This window comes from Desmodus rotundus, chromosome 2 (assembly GCF_022682495.2).
Source record: "Desmodus rotundus isolate HL8 chromosome 2, HLdesRot8A.1, whole genome shotgun sequence".
Taxonomy (NCBI): Eukaryota; Metazoa; Chordata; class Mammalia; order Chiroptera; family Phyllostomidae; genus Desmodus; species Desmodus rotundus.
Window position 1 is genome coordinate 192914395 of NC_071388.1, and position 22001 is coordinate 192936395.

Genomic DNA, 22001 nt, shown 5'->3' on the forward strand with positions numbered 1-22001 from the left:
GGGAAGGGAGGGAGAGAAATATCAATCAGTGGCCTCTCACACACCCCCAACTGCGGACATGCCCCAGAACTTAGACATGTGCCCTGACAGGGAATCAGACCTGTGACCTTCCAGTTCACAGCCCAGCGCCCAATCCACTGAGCTACACAAACCAGGGCAAATTTAATTCTAATAGGAAGTCTCTGGGATAGGTACAATTATTTCCATTTTATAGGTGAGGAAACCAAAATATGAAGAAATTAACTTACTTCAAGACAAATGCAAACAGCAAAGTGCAGAACAGTGTGTCCAGCATGTTACCACTTATGTAAAAGGATGGAGAGATAAATATACTGTAACTTATACGTACATGAAATATGTCCAGAAAAATATGCAACCCGCTGAACCCGATGGTATTGGTTGTCTGTTGGGAAGGGAGTGCAGTGGCTAAGGGACAGGGATGCGGGCTGGGGCAGATTCAAGTTTTGGAGACACCAAAGCTCATTCAATCTGGGGGTGGGGTGCTTTGAAGGAAAAAATAATAATTAGACACAAGACCTTAAAACAGGCCTATGCACTTGAGGGTCCCTAAAGTCAAAGCTGACAAACTTCATGATAGATCTGCCTCCGGCTGGAATAAAACATGCCAGTGTTGTGCTCCTATGTGTATGGAGTGTGAATCATGTGAATGTAGTGCCTATTCAAAAAATACATAGTTTTTAAAATTAATATATTGATATGCCATCTCTCCAACTGACGGCCTAAAACAGAATTTTAAACATTTCCAAAAGGCAAATAACTTTTCGTTCCAGCAGACACAGATGTGCCTACAGCAAGCTGGAGTGGGTGCTGGGAAGGAATGCTGGAGTTGTCTGTTTAATGGAAGCTGAGCAGTGGAAGGTGGGTTTACTTCCATCATATGGAATTAGAGCCTCGCGCCGGAAGTCTAAAAGCCTTGAGTATGTACCACTTACCTGCCTACACATAACTTGCTGTACAAATAGGGTTAAGAAGAGAGTCCCTGCTCTTTGAGAAGCTTACAAGAGAAAAATAAAATAAAAACTCAGAGAATATTGAACTGATTGCTGAGAGGGAGCTGATTTCCAGGAAACAAGTACTGGAGGACCAAGGAGGTGAGCAGACTGGATGCTAATGCTCTTTCCCAAATGGAGCTGATGGCCGTGGTTTTCCATTATTGCACGCAGGAGCAGGGGGCCCCTTACTGTAAACTACCTAGAAAGCATTCATTCTCTTAACCGCTCAATTAGGATAATTTACCCTTGTGATGAATGGGACTATTTCTTCTCTCTGGTTTAGTCAGAGTGTGCCTCCACCTAATGCAGATACAAATAGCTCTGTTTGCAGCAGATGGCCAGCCCTGTGTCCTCAGCACACTAATGCCTGAAACGTCAGCTTGCAGCATGGCTCCGTGGAAGGAACTGATCATGAGCCCCTCAGGTCAACAGAAACATAAAACACCTAGCAGCTCCCTCCATATATCTTTCTCCCCTGGACAGAACAAATCTGAGCTTGCAGAGAATGTGGAGTGGACGCTAAGGAGAACCTTCTGACAGCAAGAAATGTGAGATACTGGAGTCAGGGAAGGAAAGAGCAGCCTTCCCCACCCCCCCCTGCCCCTGATCTACAGGAACCCCACACTTTGGATGGTTATTTAGACTGGATGCAGCCATCAAGGCCTCTTAAATCCTCCCCTACTCTTGAAATCCCTTAACAACTGAATGACCTTTTGTTTGTGTGATATATTGGGGGGGGGGCAAGGTCAGGAATGGGGGGGCCAGGGTTTTTCTGTTGAAGCAGGGAAGGCCATGTGAGTAAATATCAAACAAATGAGAGTGGGGAAAGGCTAGGGGAGAGAAATATAAAGTGTTTCACTTGTGCTTTTTCACAACGGAAAACCAGGAGCAGTTCAACACATCCAACAAGCCACTAAAAACGGCTTTAGTTCCATGATGCAGGCAGGCTGGGTATGGGGTTAGAGGAGCAGAGAGAAAAAATAGAATAATAAAAAAGAAATAAATGTAACATAAATTAAAAAGAATGGCAAAAGAAGTGACAAAGCATAAATATAGAGAACCAAGAGGTAAAGAGGGGCCCAGACAGAAGGATGGTAACAGAACAGTGACACTGGCTGGCTTTCATTGACTATTATTTTCCCCCTGGTGGCCTTCAGGGATATTGCACCAAGCCAATGACAATCCGACGTTCAAGTTAACACATCTGTAGCCACAAATGGGGTGTCACTACTTGGGCAATTTCCCGCGGGATGGATAAAATTGTATCAAGAGTAGAATATTGAGCGAAGTCTGGCGGCTGTGCCCTTGCAGTAGGACCTACGGAGCAGCACAGGAAGGAGGAGTAGGAAGTAGGACATCAGAGATGGAGTTTGGGATCCAGTGCTGTCCATACAACGCACACCGCGTTTTTGTAAACATTATACTCGGGATTATGCCCATTATTATACCATGGCATGTAATCACTATACTCATATAGTAATGTGTATAATGCACATCCTTGTTTTTCCCTCAAAAATTTGGGCAAAAATTGAGTATTATACATGACAAAATACCTTACATCCCTGAACACTCTACTGAGCAACTCTTTCCCCCCCATTTTCCAGTAATGATTATGAAAGAACATAATTGTCCCAACTCATGCTTCTGTAAAGAAGCTGCCTAGTGTGCGGAAAAAGATAAGTAGTTCATAAGAAAGATCAGTTTATTACCCCAACTTTCCAAGCGAACTTTAGGTCCATTGCAATGGGGCTCTGAGTGTGGGTGTGCGCATGTGCATGCCCGCTGGGCTCAGACATTCAGCTCTCTGAGAAGGAGGCTTGGTGCTGGGGTCTCCCCTCCAGGCAGCTTTCCAAAGCAACCATCTAGACAGGCCACCACCTAATTCTTCTTCAGACTCCTGCCATGGCTTCCCTCAAGGCCTTCCTGTTGGTCCGCTTGCCTTCGTCCACAGCAGGCTCCACTCAGCAGCAAGAGCCATATTCTTAAGACACATGTGAGAGCATACTGTTCCAGTGTGAAGCCATTCAGGGGTTCCCCACTGCTCTTGCAACAAAACCCAAACTTCTTCTCATGGCCTGCAGGATCCTGATATTACCTGCCCTCCCTGCTTCTCCAGTCTTACCTCCTGTCCCTCTCCTCACACCATCCTGCAGCCACGCAGGCCTTCTTTCAGTTCCAAAAACACACCCAGGTCTTTCTTGCCTGGGTGCAGTGTGCTGTCTTTATTTCTGGTAGAGAACCCTCCTCCATCTGACGTTTGCGTGGCTGTCCCTTCTTCCCATTTACATCTCAGCTTCAATGCTTCCCCTTCAGGAGGCCATTCCTGACCTCTCTAGAATAGTTCCCTCTTTAGGCTCTATTTGGGCCCTCTGTTTATGTTATTTAGTTTATCTGGCTCCAACTAGACTGTAAGCTTTATGACGAAATGGTAACATCTCTGGGTTCTTAGTTACTGTTGCAACCCCAGGGCCTTTGCACAGTTTGTAGCCCATAGTAGATCCTTGGATTGCTGTTAAATGAATATATACATGAATGGATGGATCAAATGGAATTGACATAGTGGAGGAATAGAAAAAAGTGAAAATTTACAGGTCTAAGAAAATAGGACCAAGGCATGAAAGGGGATGCTTTTGGCAGAGGACGTACAAGCCACCTTAGCAGAAAATGTGCCAGATTTGAGAGAGGCTTGTGAAATAATCACAGCCAACAAGACCACACAGTTTGAGAAATTAAGACACTTGGAGAAACCTACACAAAATTATGAAATGCACCTTGTAGAAATGATCCTGGAGTTTCTGCCTTGTAGGGGAGGAAGGCTAGGCTAGGCAGACGAGAGGAGGGAGGAAAACCGAACTGTCAGACTCACAGCTATTAAGTCCATCAGAATGGAACAAGCGCTCAGGAAGGTGAATTTCTTGGCTTATAAACCTTCTCATTGCTCCTCTGTGCTTTGGATATGCAAATGCATTTGCCCACTGACAGTGCAAAGGAGGGAACAGCCTCCTTTTCCACCCAAAGTCTTGAATCTGCTCCCCAATCTTATCACAGTGCTCTAGGTGTAATTAACCTGAGTGATGACATGCCCTTGAAGTGGCTGTCAAATCTCCCTTCTGAAAGGCCTTTCAAGCCCTCTCTAGGGGATCAGAAATGGAAAGAGGGAAGCTTAACATCTACATCACTCGCATGTGAGCTCCAAGGAGAAGGACATGAAATCCCAGATACGCCATCAGGCAAAGCAAGCCTGCAGTAACTATTTGTCTGTTTAATTAGTGTCCAGAAGGAGCTGCCATTGGGACTGAGGTTCCCTCTCTCAGCCTGGTCTGTGACATTGGGCACTGCTAACTTCTCGGGGTTTTTATAACACACAGTAGTGGTATACGGACTAGCAGCTCATTTGGCCTCCATTGCCTCACCTGTGAACCAGATAGGCCCTAAAGTCTCTTCTAGCTTTAAAATTCGATATATCAATACATCTGTGAATCATTTATCTAGCAATGTATATTTGTTTGCTGCTCAACTAAGTCCTGAGCCACTGATAGTAGGAGTGAACTATTTTTATAGTTGTCAGAAAAAATATAGAGGATACCCAGTTAAATTTGAATTTCAAAGAAAACAACAAATACTTTTTGAGGATAAGCATGTGCCATGCAATATTTGGGACATTTGCTAAATCTGACAATTTTAGCTACTTGTCTTTTGTCCTTTAAATACTATAACCTTCTGAAGGCACAGGAACTGGATCTTAGTCATCTCTGGAATCCCTTACAACTGTGTCTACCAGATTTTTGGATTCACAGACTAAACATTATTGGATTTTTTGGAGGGAAAAACAACTTTTCATTTTGGTAAATCAAGGCATTTATAACCATCATCACTTTACTAAAGAAAAGCCAGTTAAACATTAAAAACTATGAGATGAATTCTCAAGTCATTTTATATAATTGTATATAATGGTATAATTATAATTTATATACATTTTATAAATCATTTAAAACATTTACAAAATACTCATCACATTGTCCTTTTCTTTGTACGTTTCAGAGGCAAGCCGGACACTTGAACCAGTTTGCCACCGCCCGGCTGCCGTGTTTGAGAGCTTCAGCTGTGTGGTGCTTCTGTGAAGGCCTTGCCTGGATTTTTTACTTTTCTGCTTTAGCTACCACGAAGTTCTGAGTTAAAATGGAGCTCACCTGCTCCCCATCTTTTCCTCTCCCTGCACTTCTTGGCTCCTGTGCTTTCCTCCAGGCCTTTAAATATTTAAAAAATGCTTTATTGATTTTTAGAGAGTGAGAAAGGGAGAGAGAGAGTGAAAGACATTGATTTGTTGTTCCACTTATTTATGCATTCATTGGTTGTTTCTTGTGTGTACCCTGACTAGTGATTGAACCCACAACCTTGGCATATCAGGAAGACGTTCTAACCAACTGAGCTAGCTGGCCAGGGCATAAACCTTTTAATAAATGAACTCTCACTGTAAGTTTCCTCAAGAACTTTGGAAGTATAGGAATTTTTTTTTTCCCCCCCACTGTGTGGCCCGCTTCAGTGCCTGCAGACCACGGGCGAGGCCCGGCAATGGTTCTGGGCCAGGGTGCTCTGGCATGGGGGAATTTTTTTTTTAAGCCTTACATATGGTAAGACCTCAATAAAGGATGCTATTGACAAAGCAGTGATGAATATTAAGTGGTATCTAATTAGTTTACTCTCTAAAGATGATGTTAACTGAATTCTTATTTTAATTTCCCATTCTTAGAATTTTAGAATGTTATTGCTGCAAAGATAATCACATCTCTGGGAAGTCAAATTTCAGACCTACCCAACTGGGATTTGAGGGATAAGATCCATGAATCTATAGGAATTCTAGGATGCAAGGTCCATTCACCCATATGCCCTCTTAGCATATAGCAAAGAGCAGTATATCATTTAATAGGTGAGACGACTGAGCAAAAGCGAGTGAAGTGACTGTCATGAATTGGTGGCAGGCATGTGTGAAGTTCACAGCACCCAGCTCTCTTTGCAAATTAACTGACTCTGTGGGAGATGGGAGGGGCAGGGAAAGGTGTTCCATCCGTTTCTGTTCACATTATACAGTAGGAAGTGGGTGACGGATGGAGACAAATGAAAAGACCTGAGATTTGCCTCAAATAATAGCGACATCCCTCTCCCATCTGTTCTGAGATTTCACAGTTCACTAAGCACTTCTCCCATATTATTGTATCTTTCTTTGATCCTCACCACAACAAAGAGATTTAGCAAGATGGCATTGTTTTCTATTTTACTTCACAGATGAGAAAATGGAACAGTGACTGTGTTTATGTGGCCAATAAAACCACAGAGCTGAGATTTGAACGCTTTCTAATACTAAACATCACTCAGGACTGGTAAGACAGGCCAATGTCTTTGTCATTAAAAAAAAATTATCTACTGTTTCAAAATTCACACAAGATCTATATGATTATTTTAAGAAAATTCAAAGAACTCAGAAAAATATATTAAAAAGTAGAAGAGTGTATCTCATCCTACTCCTGGTCCTGAAGAGTTTGGTGGGTTTTTGAATTTCCTTTTTCTATGATTTTACATGCATTTACGGGTACAAAAAATTTTTAATGAATCAAACTATTTACATTGCTGTGCTTTGTTGTGGACATTTCCCAAAATTCTCAACATCTTCCTCTTTAGAGGAGCAATATTTGAAAACAGAACAGCAACATTCATGTGCATACTGATGAGAGGAGAATACTATATTTCTCATGTGTAAGGTGGAGAGATGCCTGTGTCAGGGAAAGGGTGCTGGTGCTCAGAAATGGACTAAACTGACTCTGATAGCGTCAGCTTATTGATTTTCTCTTAAGAGCAGAGGGCGGGGCTTCAGAATCCGAATCAGAAATTTCAAGGCCTTGAAAAAGTTACGAACAGCTCTCTCAGTCTTCTCATCTGTAAAATGGAGATACGAATATGTGCTTCGTAAGATTATGGTGAGGATTAAATGAGTTACTTCACATTAAAATCTCAGCACAGTGCCTCACGATGACCGTGATGACGATAATGACAATGATACTAATTATCCTTTGGTCCGGGATGGGATAGTGGGTGGGGCTTAACTTGAAGGTTATCAATACCAGGAAGAATGCTCCAGGAGATTACTTTTTATTAAGAGCTACCACACAATTCTATCTGAGATGCCCTCTGGAGACCGTTCTGAAAGCGAGACTCCAGCTCTGAAAACCTCAACGTCCCACGTTTTTACAATCTCGTGCTTGGCTTAACCTTTGGAGAAGGCGAGGACTACAACTCCCAGGATGCACCACTCCAGCCCCGCCTCGCCCAGGACATTGCGCCTTCCCCAATCCTCGCCAGGCTCTCAACCCAAACTACATATCCCGGAAGACCTTGCAGCACTGCTCGGTTCTCGGGGCTGATCACCTTTTTGAAGCGTAGCTGTGCTCCTGTTGCCCACTGGGAAATGTATTAAGCATCCTTCTCCTTTCAGGCCCAGGCGCTACACGACGGGCCAACAGGCAGGGTCGCAACCGCCGATTCGAAAGCGTAATCTGGCGCGGAAGGACTTTGGAACGTGTCTGGGCTCGGGGTCCGCGGGGAAAATAGCTCCCGCACTAGGCCTTACCGGTGAGAAGGTAGACTGGGAAAAAAAGCCGTGTCGGCGGACGAGACCAAGTGCCAGCCTCGAGCAGGGACTGGTCCAAAGGGAAGGGTGAGTCCAAGTGGAGTTAATAGGGGTGGAAGTGGGGGGGGGATGTGACTCTTCTTTACCAACGGACCGAAGTGAGGCGCGCCCCCCAAATTAGAATTTTAGAATGCCTCTGCATGGAGAAGAAGTGGGGTGTCCATACGGTGTGATGGTTTTATGGTTTTGGGCTGATAGTAGGACTTAACCCCGTGGCCTTGCCAACCCTTGCTCATGGAGAAAGTTGGCGCCCTGGACCTGGACGAGGAAAGTGCGGTAGTGCAAGAGAGCCCTAGTTGGAAAGTTAGGCAGAAGTGTTGGCTAGTTACTCATGTGACTTGAGGGCTGCAGCTGTATCTGCGAACGAAGCCTTGCCCAGCCCTTTCCTGTTGGTGGGTGGAGGTGGAAGGTCTCTGGAGATAGATGTTGTTTGGACGTTCTGGCCCAAGGGAGTCCCAGCAGGAAGGAAACCTTTGAACCCTCAGAGGCCTACACAGGGCCACCGGAGTGCCCCAGTGTCATTATAACCGTTACATTAGGTGGGGGCTATTTAGTGGAACCAAACCAGAGAAATTGGTGTCCAGCTCCCTGGTTGCAGAATATTGTAAAAGTGGCTCAGCTCATAGAAAAATGACTTCAGTAAATTAATTTTAAAAAAATAATCAGGCTACAAAACGGAATGTATGTAATGACCCTATTTTGTAATAAACACATATCCCCCACATACGTGGCCTGTGTCTGTATAGGATATGGATAGAAAAACATCAGAACTATGCTGTACTCTTAACTATAAACAGTAGTTATTGATGGATGGTGACATTACAGATTAATTTTACTCTCTACATCTTTATGGACATCTGAATTTGTACAATGAGCATGCATTACTTTTTTTTCCCCCTTGTTTTTCCCAAAAGAGTCACTGGGTTGCTTTGAGGTGGTGCATTTTGGAAGGCAGGCACTGAGGCCATCTACTCTGTGGCTTGCATCTGGCCACCTGCAGATTGATTTGCCAAGAATCCTAAGAGGATTGAATTCGAGGTGTGGATTTAGTGTGCAACCTATGTGAGGCTAATGCTTTTTTCTTTCTTCCAGGTTGGAAAGAGTCTATGTTAGCGACTATCACACCATGGTATGTGGTTGTTTTGGTCTATGTCAGTCTAATCCATTACCCTTTCTAGTCTGAATTGTACTCTTCATTATCTGGTAGATTTGTTGATTTATTTTTTAAAGATTTTATTTATTTTTATAGAGACGGGAAGGGAGGAAGAAAGAGAGGGAGAGAAATATGAATGTGCGATTGCCTCTTACGTGCCCCCCCCCGCACTGGGGACCTGACCCACAACCCAGGCATGTGCCTTGACTGGGGATTGAACTGGCAACCCTCCAGTCCTGCAGGTGGACACTCAGTCCACTGAGTCACACCAGCCAAGGCTATCTGGTATTTTTAGGTTGCCCTGCATAACTTTCTTGGGGTCTGATAACTCACGCTGGCCGGGGGATGAGGGGGATGAGGGGGATGAGAGGGAGAAAAATATTGCAGCTGAAATGCCTCTTCAGCTTTGGATTTGATCTTGCTTTTTGCTCTTTTGTCAGAGTCAGTGTTCTAGCCTCTGCTACCTAGTATTCCTGTGTGTGTGTGCTTTTTTTAATTATAAAAGAAACTTTTATATATCCTTTGTTGTGCTCCTTGTATATTTCCTGGGACAAAAGCTTGTTAAAATCAAGGCGGACACATGATAAATAAATGTATTTCATGTTTATTTCAATTTTTTTTTAATTTCTCAGCTTTTGCCACGTTTCTGATTAAAGGTTGACATTCCTGCATAAGCGTTTTCCTGTTAAAATGTCCTTGCCTCTTACAGAGGAGCAGAAGAAAAAGATTGAGGAGAATCGACGAAAGGCTCTGGCCCGTAGAGCTGAGAAATTAGCAGAGCAGCATCAGAGTTTAGGCTTGGGCTCCTCCATTGCTGCCCTTCCTTCTGGGTGCAAGCAGGGTTCTTGCTATCTCCCCAGAGACTCTTCTAAGCCCGTGAGCCATGGTGTCATTTTCAAGCAACAGAAAACCAGTAATTCATCTCATGGTGACAAAAAACCTGATAATACCCAAAGTTTTCATCTCAGTACTTTGGAGCAGGGGACATGGAAGAGGCAGGAAGAGATGCCCACAGCCTGCCCACACCACAGCCCACCAAGTCAAGTGACTCTCACTGGGATCTCCCCTCCTTTGGCACAAAGTCCTCCAGAGGTTTCCAACCAGCAGTTCTTGGGCTGTGAGTCAGGTCAAGGTCATCCTCAGGTTTCACATGGGACCAAATCAACACCCTTTGCTAACACAACTCATGAGCCTTTGGCCAAAGCAAAGAGTTCCCAGGATACTCCAGCTTCTTCCTCTGGACAGCTTCCCAGGGATCCTGAATTAGAGGCCAAGACAGCCAGACCCTCCACCTCGGGGCAGAATGTTTCTGATGTCCACTGTGGCTCAGGGAGTGTGACGCCCAGGATAGAAGGAAGATTCCAACAGAATTCAGGGACCTCACCCCACAAAGCAGTACACTCCCAGGAAGGGACGTGTGTAAGGGACGGAAACCGTTTCCAGGTGAAGATTGGGTACAATGCGGAGCTCATTGCTGTGTTCAGGCGTCTGCCCAGCAGAAAATTCGGTAATGAGTCTTCATTTAGTCTAGTTCCTCAGATGGTGGTGTTTTTGTTTTTGTTTTGTTTTTTTTCCTATTTTAGGGTCTCTTTTAGTCTAGCAGTTTCTCATAAATATGAAGAGGGTGCATTGGCACATTCTGTCCATCCAGTTGTTAAAAGTTTTCTATTTTAGCTCATGTTTCTTTTTGTCATAGACATTCCTTCAAACAGCTGCCAAAATTGGGGGCTGCCACATGGCCATATGGAGAACGGATGAATGTTTACTGAGAGGCCAGCTCCTCTGCCAGGTGCTTTCTATGCACTGTAGCACTTAAGCCTAACAACAATTTTTTGAGATAATTAGATGTTATTTTAAAGGCGATGGAACTGGCTCAGCAACCTGGATGTGCTCAGGTTGGTCGGTCTGCAGGGCAGAGCCAGGGTGTGGCTAGCTCTGCCATGCCTCAGGGTACACTCCTCGTACCTGAGCTTCACCTGAGCTTTGCAGGACTACACAGGGTCCCACCTCTGCCCTCAGCTCTCTGAGGTGAGGCCCCTAACATCCCAGAGGCTGACTTGCATTTCTCAATATAGAATAAAAAGCATTATCCTTATTTATATTTGCTCTTTGTCCTCTACAAGGATTTTATAAATCAGTGGGGGCTTGTTCAGCCAACTGTTTTGAATTTAGCATGCATTCATTCATTCATTCAACAAGCTTTTCATTGACTGTCCAAGTACAAACTATAGCAACAGTCCTCAGCCTCATCGTGTGTGGACAGACCAGGTATTTGTGTTTCATTTCAGATCCTGACACCAAGATGTGGAACTTCAGCCTGACAGACTACAGTGCCCTGAGTGAGTAGGTGTGTGGTCCCCCTCGGGCTGTGTGTAAACACTGGTGTTGAAAAGTTTCTCTGGAGCTACAGAGGTGGTCTGGCTCCTGGTTCAGATGGCTTTCAGGGCACCATCCCAGTGCTCTTCTCCCTGCTCGCCATGACCAACCTAGTGAGGCGGCTCCTTGGGTGATAGTCACTGGTATTTTAACAAAAAGCTAGCGTTAAATGGAGCCTGCTGTGTTCCAGGCTGCACTAAGCCCCTTACACACCCTAACTCTTATTCCTTATAACATCCATCTTACAGATGGGACAGCTGAGGCCCAGGGAGGGTGTGTAATGAACATGGGGTCACACAGCCAATACGTTGTGCAACTGGGGTTCAAACTCAGACCGTCTGACTTCAGGCTGCGTGTTCCCACTGGGCTGCTGGCTCCAGCCATGGCAGGCAGCTGTGCCAGCCCCTGCTCCCAGGAAGGTTTACAGGTCAGCAGACAACCCAAATCCTCACAGTTAACTGGCGAGTGCAGGGAGGGCCATTGCCCAGGCAGGCCCCAGCCCAGGCCAGGTCTGGGGAGGTCAGGTCAGGTTGCTGTCGGGGCCCTTGGTGCACGCACCACTGCTGAGATTCTGTTGACTGTCCCTACCCCAAGGTTTTTGTCTCCTTCTCCTGGAGCCTGAAGTCTGCTCCTCTGCCCTGGGTGTCCGCACATCTCCCAGCAGCCATGTCTATCCCCTCTCCTCTCTCCCTTCCCCCCAGTTCAAAAAGGGAAAAGATGAAGATGCATGGTGAGGTCACTCCCCCACAGATGTGGGGCATGGGGCAGAATTCTCTGGTGGCTCCAGCGCAATTTCTGGGGGGTGAAGGGACCACTCCCCGCAGAAGTTCCTATTTCCCTCCTTGGCCTCTCCCCGCTTTTCTTTGGTAGCTGCGGTGACCTTTTGTGGGGCTCATTTTTACTGTTGTTTAATCTGTTTGTTAGGTGTTAGGAGGGGGAGAACCAGTGCACTAAGTTAAGATCGCAGGTCTTGACTCCTGGTGGTGTTCTCATGGTTGCTCAGACTAGACCAGTGATTCCCACTGCCATGGTTTTGTTTATCATCTTTTCTCCGACCACAGTGCATGGTGACCTGAATGACTTCTGTGTTCGCAAGTTCAGTTAGGTTTTCTGTGTGGTATGGTTGGTTTCAGTAATGCTCCACATATTTTTAAAAACCAAAGTCTGTACATAGCTTTTATTTTTGTTGTATTTAATTGTTTTAAAGATCTTATTTATTTATTTTTAGGGAGAGGGGAAGGGAGGAGAAAGAGAGGGAGAGAAACATTGATTGGTTGCCTCTTGTATGGGCCCTGACCGATCCCCCAACCCAGGCACATGCCCAGACTGGGAATTGAACCAGCGACCCTTCGTTTTGCAGGACGACACCCAGCCAATCTGAGCCACACTGGTCAGGGCTGTATGTAGCTTTTAGATGAATTTTACTGATTATGAGTTTTGTAGCTCCTCTGTGTCCTTACCAGTGTTTTGCACACTTGATCTGCTATCCGCTGAGTTATACCTGCCTTGAACACTCTTGCAACAATTGTGGATCTGTGCATTCTTATTTTTACATTTTGAGATAGGTTCATGATTATTGTGTCTTCGTAGCAGGTTATACTTTTCATTGATATAACATATGAAGGCTGTCTCTGTTAGTTTTTCTGTCATTTTGCTTTGGGTCTGCCTCTGGATTTTGCCTTTTTAACTCAACTACACACTCATCATAGGACATGGGAAGGACACCAGTGTGCACAGAAGAAATACTATCTGCATAAACTCCACATTCAGTTAACCGCTATGAACATTTTGGGGTTTTTTCCATCCAGCATTTTTATAGCATTAAAATACACAAATATTTTTATATGTGATGTAATTTTTATCTTGCAGTTTTCACACATGTTAACAGTTAATTCTGAGTGAGAAAGTCTGGGTGCCCATTATCGGATCCCTTTGACTTCCAAAAACGTGATATCATACTGTTGCACTTAATATTCTTCTGGTATGCTTGCCTTTTCCAAAATGTCTTCCAAAAAACAATTGTTGGTTATATGATATTCCATTTTATGAATGTGTCGTAAATTGCTTAACTGATTTACTTTTTGTCTATTTTAATTTGCTTCCCATTTTTTTCAGTATTAGAACTGTAAGAAACACCTTTTCCATACATTTTTGTATTTGAGAACGATTCCTAGAAGTTGAATCATTTGTTTTTCAAAGAGTTTTATTCCCAACTGGCAATGCAGATACCTATTTTTTTTTTAATTTTGCAAGTTTTATAGGTAAAGAAATGACTTTTTATTTCTCTGATTATTTGTAAAATTGACCATTTTTTCATACGTTTTATTAGTCATTCCCCCCCCCCCCCTTTTTTTCAATTGATTACATCTCTGTCGTTTGTGGTCTTGGTATTTTTTGAGTGTGTGCTCTGTTTATCTTTCTTACAAGTATCTTTACTGAATAGTTTTGCCTTTCAACTTAGTTTGTGTTTTTTGATAGTTTAGTTTTATGTAGCGAAATCTATTCATCTATAAAGTACATCAATAATAGAAAAAATCAGGCTCAAAACTGCTCTGGGCCTGGTGGGCCTTTGTCTCTCTCCCTTGCTCTCCAAGCAGAGTAGGGTCAAGTGGGAGATTTCTGGTGTGTTGACTTCAGCAACAGAAACTATGTAACACGCTTGCTATTCTGGTGTGACCCCTCTTCCTCCTGTTACTTTCCAACTTCCAAGTGTTTTAATTTGAAAATTTAAGGAGCAGAAGAGTTACATTCAGTAAATACTGACATTTCCAGAGCCTCAGTGAAAGCGTGTACAGAGCCTCCCAGTCCAACAGTGCCTTTTCTCGCCTGCCTGCCACGTGCTGTTCCCTTGACCTTTCCCTCACCCTACACCCTTGCCTGCCTGAGCATCCAAGGACCACGTGAAAGTCATCCACCTTGTGACATCTGTTCTTCTCTTCTTCGGCAGTGAAAGCAGTCCAGCACCTCCCCACAGTCACCCTGCAGCCTCTGGAGGGGGCCAGCAGCGTGGCTCCGACCGGCCTGCCTCCGGCTCCCTCGCTCGCGTTTGTCAGGGGGCAGTGCCTGCTCATCTCCCGGGCCCGCTTTGAGGCGGACATCAGCTATTCACAGGAGCTGATTGCAGTGTTTAAACAGATGGATTCCAGAAATTATGGCAAGTAATCGGCCTCTGTCTGAGTCCCAGGATGCACGTGGTCTGTGATCTCTGCGTAGGGCGTTTTTCTCTGTTTGAACACTCAGGAATTACTTTCTTGGTAGAGCCTTCCTGATCTGCTCCTCTTAAGAAAGGTAGTGCCTAAGCTGTTCAGATAGTGAACACATAGCGGGCCTATTTTGTCCTCATCTTCAAAGGCCTCCCAAAGAGAAGACCCCACAATCTCCCCCAGTCACCTGGTCAGTACTTTCTTGGGAGAAGCAGGTAACTTCCTATTTCAGCCATTTAAACCTACTTGTTTATGTTTTGTCCGTAACAGAGCTTGGAAAACAAATAGTCGCCCTAAAAATAAATGCCTTTCTGCAGACTAAGCCAGTGGTTCTCAAACCTGAGCATGTGTCAGCACCACCTGGAGGGCATGGTGAAACAGGGTTCAGGGCCCTGCCCCCAGAGTACATGCCAGGGCCTGCTTCCCACCCAGAGACGCTGAATTCATTGGCTTGAGGTGGGCCTCGTGTTGGTATTTTTAAAAATCTCCAGAAGAGCCTAGAAATTAGCCAGGATTGAAAACCACTGGCCAAAACTGAGCAGTTTAGCTTTATTTTTTGTGAGGTTCTTCTAAAGCTGCCCCGTGAGACCAAGAGGCAGAAGTTATCTTTAGAATTCTGAACTCCTGGGTTTTATCCTTAGCTTGGGCCATGTTGTCTTCCAAATGGTGTGGTTTTTAGGGATTAATATTCCCATTCTTGAAATGGTTTTAGACTTTTCCTAGGCGAGTAGAAAGCCAGCTCGGAAAACCTTTTTCCTTTGAGACAGCACAGTCAGGCAGCGCCAGGGAAGAAGCCTCTGTGGAATCACTTGCTCGGAGAGCTTTCTTCGGGCCTAGGGCCCCTCCAGGAGGAGGGGGGCACTGGCTGTTTTACCTGGTGAGAGCCGGTGGTGAGCAGAGTCCAGATGAGATGGCTGGGTGCAGCCTGAGGTGTGGGACGAGCTGCTCACATGAGGGCCAGGGCCCTTTGCCTCTCTTGCCCCTCTCAAGATGTTCGGCTTCAGCTGGGGTGACCCTTAATAGTCAGATACATCAACCTGTGTCTTCTGAAAAGTGCAGCCTTTGAAATTACACTGCTCACGTTGCCTGCCGTTTTGGAAATACAAACAGCTAAAATATTGACGCCCAGTGCTGCCTACTCCCAGCCATCCAAAAACCACGGCTGGATTTTTTGCCATAGCTCTTGTGTACATACTCTCCCCTTCGGGGTTCCCTGCTTGCCGCTGGGTCAGATCGCCTGAGGCTGCCTTGTCTTCTCCTGAGTCCCACCCTCTGCGCCCATGGCACTTTTCCCCGGACCACCCTGCTTTCTTGGTGGCCACATGGAGGAGAAGTCACCTTTGCTGTCCTGAAAGCATTTATCAGGTTGAAGCTTTCTTGATTTTCTCATAAGGCAGATTAGTAGGGAAATCTCTCTTAAGTAATCAGACAGTGTGGGGTAGTGAGATTCTCACCCTTCTCAGTTAATGCCGTGTATATTTTATGCTACATGATGCTAATCAGCAGGTGGCACAATAATAATAATAACAATAATCATAATTTATAATTGCTTCTTTTTGAGTGGTCATTGTTTGTCAGGCATACTTTCATAAGCATTTTACATTTAAATGTAAGGTAATCCTTGCAAGAACCGAGTGAGGCAGGGGCTGTAGTATCCTCATTTTTCAGATGGGAGAACTGAGGCACAGAGAAGTTATGTACTTGCCCACACAGTCAGGTCCCAGCGCTAGGAAGTGGCAGCACTGGGCTTTGAACGCATGCTGTGTGACCACTCTGACCATGCACAGCTTGTCCCCCATGTGTAAAAGGGAGCTACAAATAGTGCCCAACTCAGAGCTTAGTGAGGAGCAGAAGAGGCGCCGCACCAGCTCAGAATGAGTGCTGAATATGTGTAAGCTACACTTATGACCCCTGTCTTGGAAATTCAGAGCATTTCGGACGTACTGGGCCACTGCAGGCACGCATGTCCAGAGCACGGTTTATCAGCAGCCTTACAACCCAGTATTGGCTCCATGTCTGCTCGTCCTAACTAGCAAAAGCCTCACGGGGAGGTACTCTCAGTTTACTCTCTGTATCCCCCGTACCAAGTACCATGCCAGCCACCTCATCCGAGCTTACTGGGGGTTTATGAAACCAGGGAATGAGTAAGTGTCAGGATGTAGCAGAAGGCAGGGTGTCAGGTTTGCTTATATGTTTCTTCTCGTTGCAGATGCCAAGACCAGGAAGTGGAACTTTCTCTTGGAAGAGCACAATAAACTCAGTGAGATGCCTACCTTGATTGTTTCATATCATGCTATCGTTAGGCTTTAATTATCTGCCTTAATGCATTTTAAAAGATTCTCCTCCTCCTCCCACTGTGGTGACTTCACATGCTGTGTACAGGACGAGTAAGGGTGGAGATGTTCTTGGCGGCCCCGTCCCCATCTGCTGAGATAGTGGCTTCACAATAGCCCAGGCAAACACGGAGTCTCTTTTTCCATCAGGGTGAGGCTCTGCTAGTTAGATTCCTGAGGCTGGGAAACCTTCGCCCACCAGAGAAGTATGGGGATTAGAGGTGAGCTAGGATTGCTTAGTTTAGATGGAAGCTACTTTAGCTCCCTCTGAGAACAGGGTGTCAGAATACTTCTAGAACCAGATGATCAGGGAAGGTTGGAGAGTCTCAGTGGTACTGGGTTTCAGAATGGACTGAGTTCTGCCAGAGGTGGAAGCCTAGGCCAGGACGCATAGGCATTTAATGAGCACTGTGGAGACAGACCAAGGGAAGGAAAATGTGTACAGATGTAACTACAAGAAGGAGAAGCCAGTTTAGACTTGTCATTTTCCTGTGCCCGAGAAAGGGAGACATGGTCTTATCTCAGCCTGTCCTGAATGTCAGTCTGCCATCCCTCTTCCACGCTGTCACAGTTCTGCAGTGGGTATACAGCTGGCATAACCGTTCCTCCTGCTGACTCCCTGATGGGCCCGTTGGGCCTCCCAGCCAGTGTCTGTCCTGGTCAGGCCAGTGATCCAGCTCAGGGAGCTCTGAGACATGGGCCTTCTTGCCCACCAGGCTAGGGCTTTGTGGAAGGGGAAAAAGCTGGGTTTCTTCCCTTTGTCTCCTTACGTGACTTACTATGGGACATCAGGTAGATAATTCAGCATTCTGGGTCCATTTATCCTTTTAGTAAAAAAAAAGGCGAGGGTGGTCTTTAATCTGTGTGTGCCCTACTGCCAGAAATTAAATATAAGGGAAGGGCTTTGGATTCCTTGAGGAAAGAAAGACTTGTTGCAAACTCAAGGTTAAATTTGAATATGATGAGATACTTAGTATCAGGGGACACCAGCTGGAGCAGAAAGGATCTGAGTCCCATGGCTGCTGCTGTTTGGAACTTGTGATTCAGAGCAAGCTCTTTGTACAAAGCTGAATTTTGGGTAAGCAATCAGAGTAAGTTTTTTCCTCTCACCCCTTTGTCTTTCAACCACAGAAACACATATAGGTATGTTAGCCATAAAGGCTTGACTTTCATGGAATGACAAGAGCAGTGTACTTACACCATTAGCAGATGAATGTAACATTGAAAAGCGTGACTCGCAACTCACATAGCATAATGGTTGCAGATCTTTAGTGGGCCATCGACTCTTTGGAATAACTTATAAAAACGGTTCTTCATCCAGAAAAATGCACACATAATGGCCACATGTAAAATTTGCATTTGTTATAATGCAAATAATTCTATGGATTTGGAGTTAAGAATTCTAGATTCAGAGCTTAGATTGGTGTTTTTGTTGTTGTTTTTTATATTCTATCTTGTTATTACAATGTCTTGTGGAAACTAAGGCCAATTCTGCCAATTTCCTACACTAGGAAAAGCTTAGACCCAGAGAAAAAAAACCACTTTGAGTCATGATAAACTCCAACGCAGACTGAAGTTACCATCTTGAGTTTGAAGTGTGACCCATGTGGAAATTAGAAGCAGACCCCTGAGCTGGGAGGCCAGGGAGCCAGGGCACTGCAGAGTTCTGATCGCAGGTCCCTGCCGAGCTCTGATTCCACCATTAGCGGACAGAACCCTGGGGAATTTGCGCCTCTTCTCATCCCTGAGGCTGGTTGCTTGTGTGTGAAATTAGATTATTGACCCTGAGCTGGTGAGCACTTGCATGGGAAACTAACTGAAAATGATGATAAGACCTTCTGAGTGTAAGGATGCTCATGGATGACGTGGGGGTGTTTATCTTCTGCAGATTAGGTGGATTTAAGAGCTTCCCTTCCTCTTTTCTAAGTGACGTGAGGCCTTTTGCTAACAGCGAAATTGGCACACGGCCTTTTGTTTCTCCTGATTGTCACAGTCCAGAAGGATTCCGCGTCCCCCTCAATGATCTCATCTTGTCAGCTGCTGTTTGAAAACATTCGTGTCTCTACTGGGTGGCTCCATTGTGGTCTGCCAAAGGGCTGTTTCACAGTGACGACGTCTAGATGACTCATGAAGCCAGACAGCACATTTCTGTCATCTCCCAGCACAGGGAAAGGATGAGAGCCACAGTGGTTGACAGTGAACGTGGGCTTTAAACTCAAACCCACCCAGTTGGCTGAACTAGCAGCACAGGGTTTTGGAGACATTAGTTAGTAGGAGACAGAGTGGAGGCTGATGTTTTCCTCTTGGGTGGCTGAAAGAACATAGTGCTTACAAAGCACCACATTCCACACCAGCTGGATTATCAACCGTGTCTCAGTTTTCATCAGGTATTCAAGTTCTGCAGATCATGAGGATTAAAATGAAAATGGTTTCTGAAAGCACATGGAGTGCTCAGTCCCCTGAAGTGTGCAGAAATCAGCATGCTCAGATTTAATTTGGAGGCATAAAATGTATGACTGTGTCAGTATGGACAGTCTCTTTTATGTTAAAGCCACCAGCCTTACCTAATTTCTTATCCCGGTGATTCTGCTCTTGCAAGCTCTCCAGAAATAACCAGTACACGTATTGAATGAAGGACAGAAACGGATTTAAGTGTGTTGAAAATACAAAGTAATTTAAGGTAGCAGTAGATGGCTCAGTCCTCCAGATTCACATCAATATTTGCAGTGGTAGCTAATTGGTGGTTGTGGCAAAAAACTTTTGTCATACCTTCTGAAGATATTAAGAAAAAATATGGATAGAGGATAGAGGACTTACGACCTTGGAATTTCAAATAATATTGGGCAGAAATGAAATGTACCCTGTTCCCCTTCACTGGGTTCCTGAGGACAATGAGCCCCTCGGTGGGTTGCTGTGACTCTCCCAGGACGCCCCTGAGCAGGTGAAGGATAAAGAGCCACTGAGGGTCTGTACACCATGGTCACTCTTCTAATGTGACTTTTCAAAGGGCAGTTCTCCAAGGAAAGAACAGCTGAATAGTTACAGCCATAGGACAGCAGGCTGTGATGGGTAGTTTAATGGTAATTCAGCCACCAGCGAATTCTAGGTCTGTCCTCTTGAACTTTCTTAACCTGTCTTCCCCTCCCCCCTAAAATGTATGTTTTATTTATATCTCTGGTTTATTCTTTTTCTGTTTCTCTATTGAAGAATTTCTTTTCCCTCTTAATTTTAAAATCAGATGAGGCCTAAATTCTTTCAAAGAGCAAGATCAGTGAAATTAATTTGCCTTCATTTCCATGTAGATCTCAGGTAATTCATTTTTCTCGCTTGCGTTAGTGGCTTTTGACTAGAAGAGATTTCCCCCATCCATTCTGTGGAGGTCTGGAGCCTCCCACTTGGAAGGAAAGTAGAAACCCCTGAAGATAAGCTTCAGTGGAAAGAGTCAGGGTCATAGTTGAGTAATAGTTGAGACTCTGAACTTATCAGGGGTTGGGAAACTTTCTCTAAAGGGCCATATAGTAAATATTTTAGGCTTTGTGAGCCACATGGTGTATGTTCCCACTACGCAGCTCCACCAGCTGTAGCATGAAAGCAGCCATGACAATCCATAGACAAGTTGGCACGACTGTGTCCAGTAAAACTTGACACAAACAGGCCGATTTGGCCCACAGGCCTTCACATGCCAACACCTGCTCTAGAGGCTGGGTAGGGAGCTAGCAGGTCACCTTCAGACTAATGGATTTTTTAGCTGCTTCACCCCTCAGGTCACTGCTATACAAGTCACCTCTCTCAAAAGGATATCATCTTTCTCTTTTGAAAGGGCCAAAAGTGGGCAGGGCCACAGGCATTGTTATCAGTAGGTGGCCGTTGTCTGGACTCTGCCCTCTGTTGTCATTTGTAAGTTGCACTACCACCCTATGGTCTTTCTTGGAAACACCTCCCAGCTCCTTCCATGGAGCACAGGGCTTCCTTTCCTGTTGACAGTGGGTGACTTGGGGCTCTCTGACTTCTCACACATTGAAGCCAAAATAAAACATACGAAGAATGGAAACAAGACAGGATGTTTTCATTCTAAGTCTTGCTTTCTCTGGGCTTTTTTTTTTTTTTAAGAATATGAGTCCTTATTTATTTGAGTGGGAATACTAAGATAATTTAAAAAATTAGGTTAAAAAAGGATCTGTCACAGAATCACTTTGTAGTTCTTTCCAGTATTTGTGTGGTGTGGAAAATCAATTTGCATTATTGATTGCCCTCTCATTTGCAGAAACTCAGGAACAGAGAGGGAGAATTTGTTCTCTGGCATGCATCTGTCAGCCTCTGATTTCCTCCCCAGTTACTTTTTTGAAGCCCCTTCTCTTTCCCCGGATCTCTTGGATATAACACTCCAATTCACATGCCTCTGTTCTTCTTTCTAGTTGAAAGGGTGCGCTGCCTTCCACAAGTTCAACTGAGTCCTCTGCCCAAGACATTGACCCTGGCTTTCGCTTCTCAGATGGAGAAGACGTCTCTTGGTCTCACGGCAGACGTCCCTGAGGCAGACCTCTCTGGAGTGGACCCCAAACTCGTGTCTAACCTACTGCCCTTTCAGAGAGCTGGAGTCAAGTAGGTCCTTGATCTTCTTGCTCTCTCTTGCTCACATTTCTTCACTCACCACCAGCTGCACTCAGATGCTTTTATGAATGCTCATCTTCCACAGAAATCCACAAGCATTTAGGCACTAAACAGCCAGGTGTGCTGTTACCAAAGCCTGATTGTAACCATTGATTTCGAATTCCATGGGCCATCAGGACTCTGCATTGCAGGTGTGCAGAAACCCCATTCAAACTAGTTGAAGAGAAGATTTCTAAGTGCATGTGATAGAAAACCCAGGGTTTTGAAAGATCTCATCAGGACTCTGTCCCTCTCTCAGCACTGCATTCCTCTTAGTTTGCTTTATTCTTGGCTGGACGCTCAAGTGTGGCCTCTGGGGCTGCCGGGGGCTTCCGTCTCACATCAATCAGCTCAGCAGCCCAGCAGAAGCACCTCTTTCCTAGGGGTCCCGCCCTGAAATGCATGGAATCTGGTGCTGACCCTGGAACTAGTCAGTCCTTGGGGCTGGGGAGCTTGGAAATCTTGTTGGTGAGGCTGGGTGATAGGCCCACCCCTGGAACAACAGGGTAGGGCCTGCCCCACAGGAACTACTTAGACTAAGACTAGGAGGTTGTAGTTGCCCAAAAGAAAGCCAGGGTACACTTACTATAG

At 45.1% G+C, this 22001-nt stretch overlaps 1 protein-coding gene across 1 annotated transcript in view; it reads left to right on the plus strand.

The window, feature by feature from the left end:
• Positions 1–7382: 7382 nt before the first annotated feature.
• SMARCAL1 (SNF2 related chromatin remodeling annealing helicase 1) overlaps positions 7383–22001 on the plus strand; it is a 50474-nt gene continuing 35855 nt past the window's right edge. The window contains exons 1-7 of the mRNA XM_024563862.4: positions 7383–7722; positions 8788–8824; positions 9481–10355; positions 11137–11187; positions 14172–14378; positions 16637–16687; positions 21176–21362. Coding sequence (XP_024419630.2) covers positions 9539–10355; positions 11137–11187; positions 14172–14378; positions 16637–16687; positions 21176–21362 — 1313 coding nt within the window. The 5' untranslated portion in view covers positions 7383–7722; positions 8788–8824; positions 9481–9538. The remainder of the gene's footprint in view (positions 7723–8787; positions 8825–9480; positions 10356–11136; positions 11188–14171; positions 14379–16636; positions 16688–21175; positions 21363–22001) is intronic.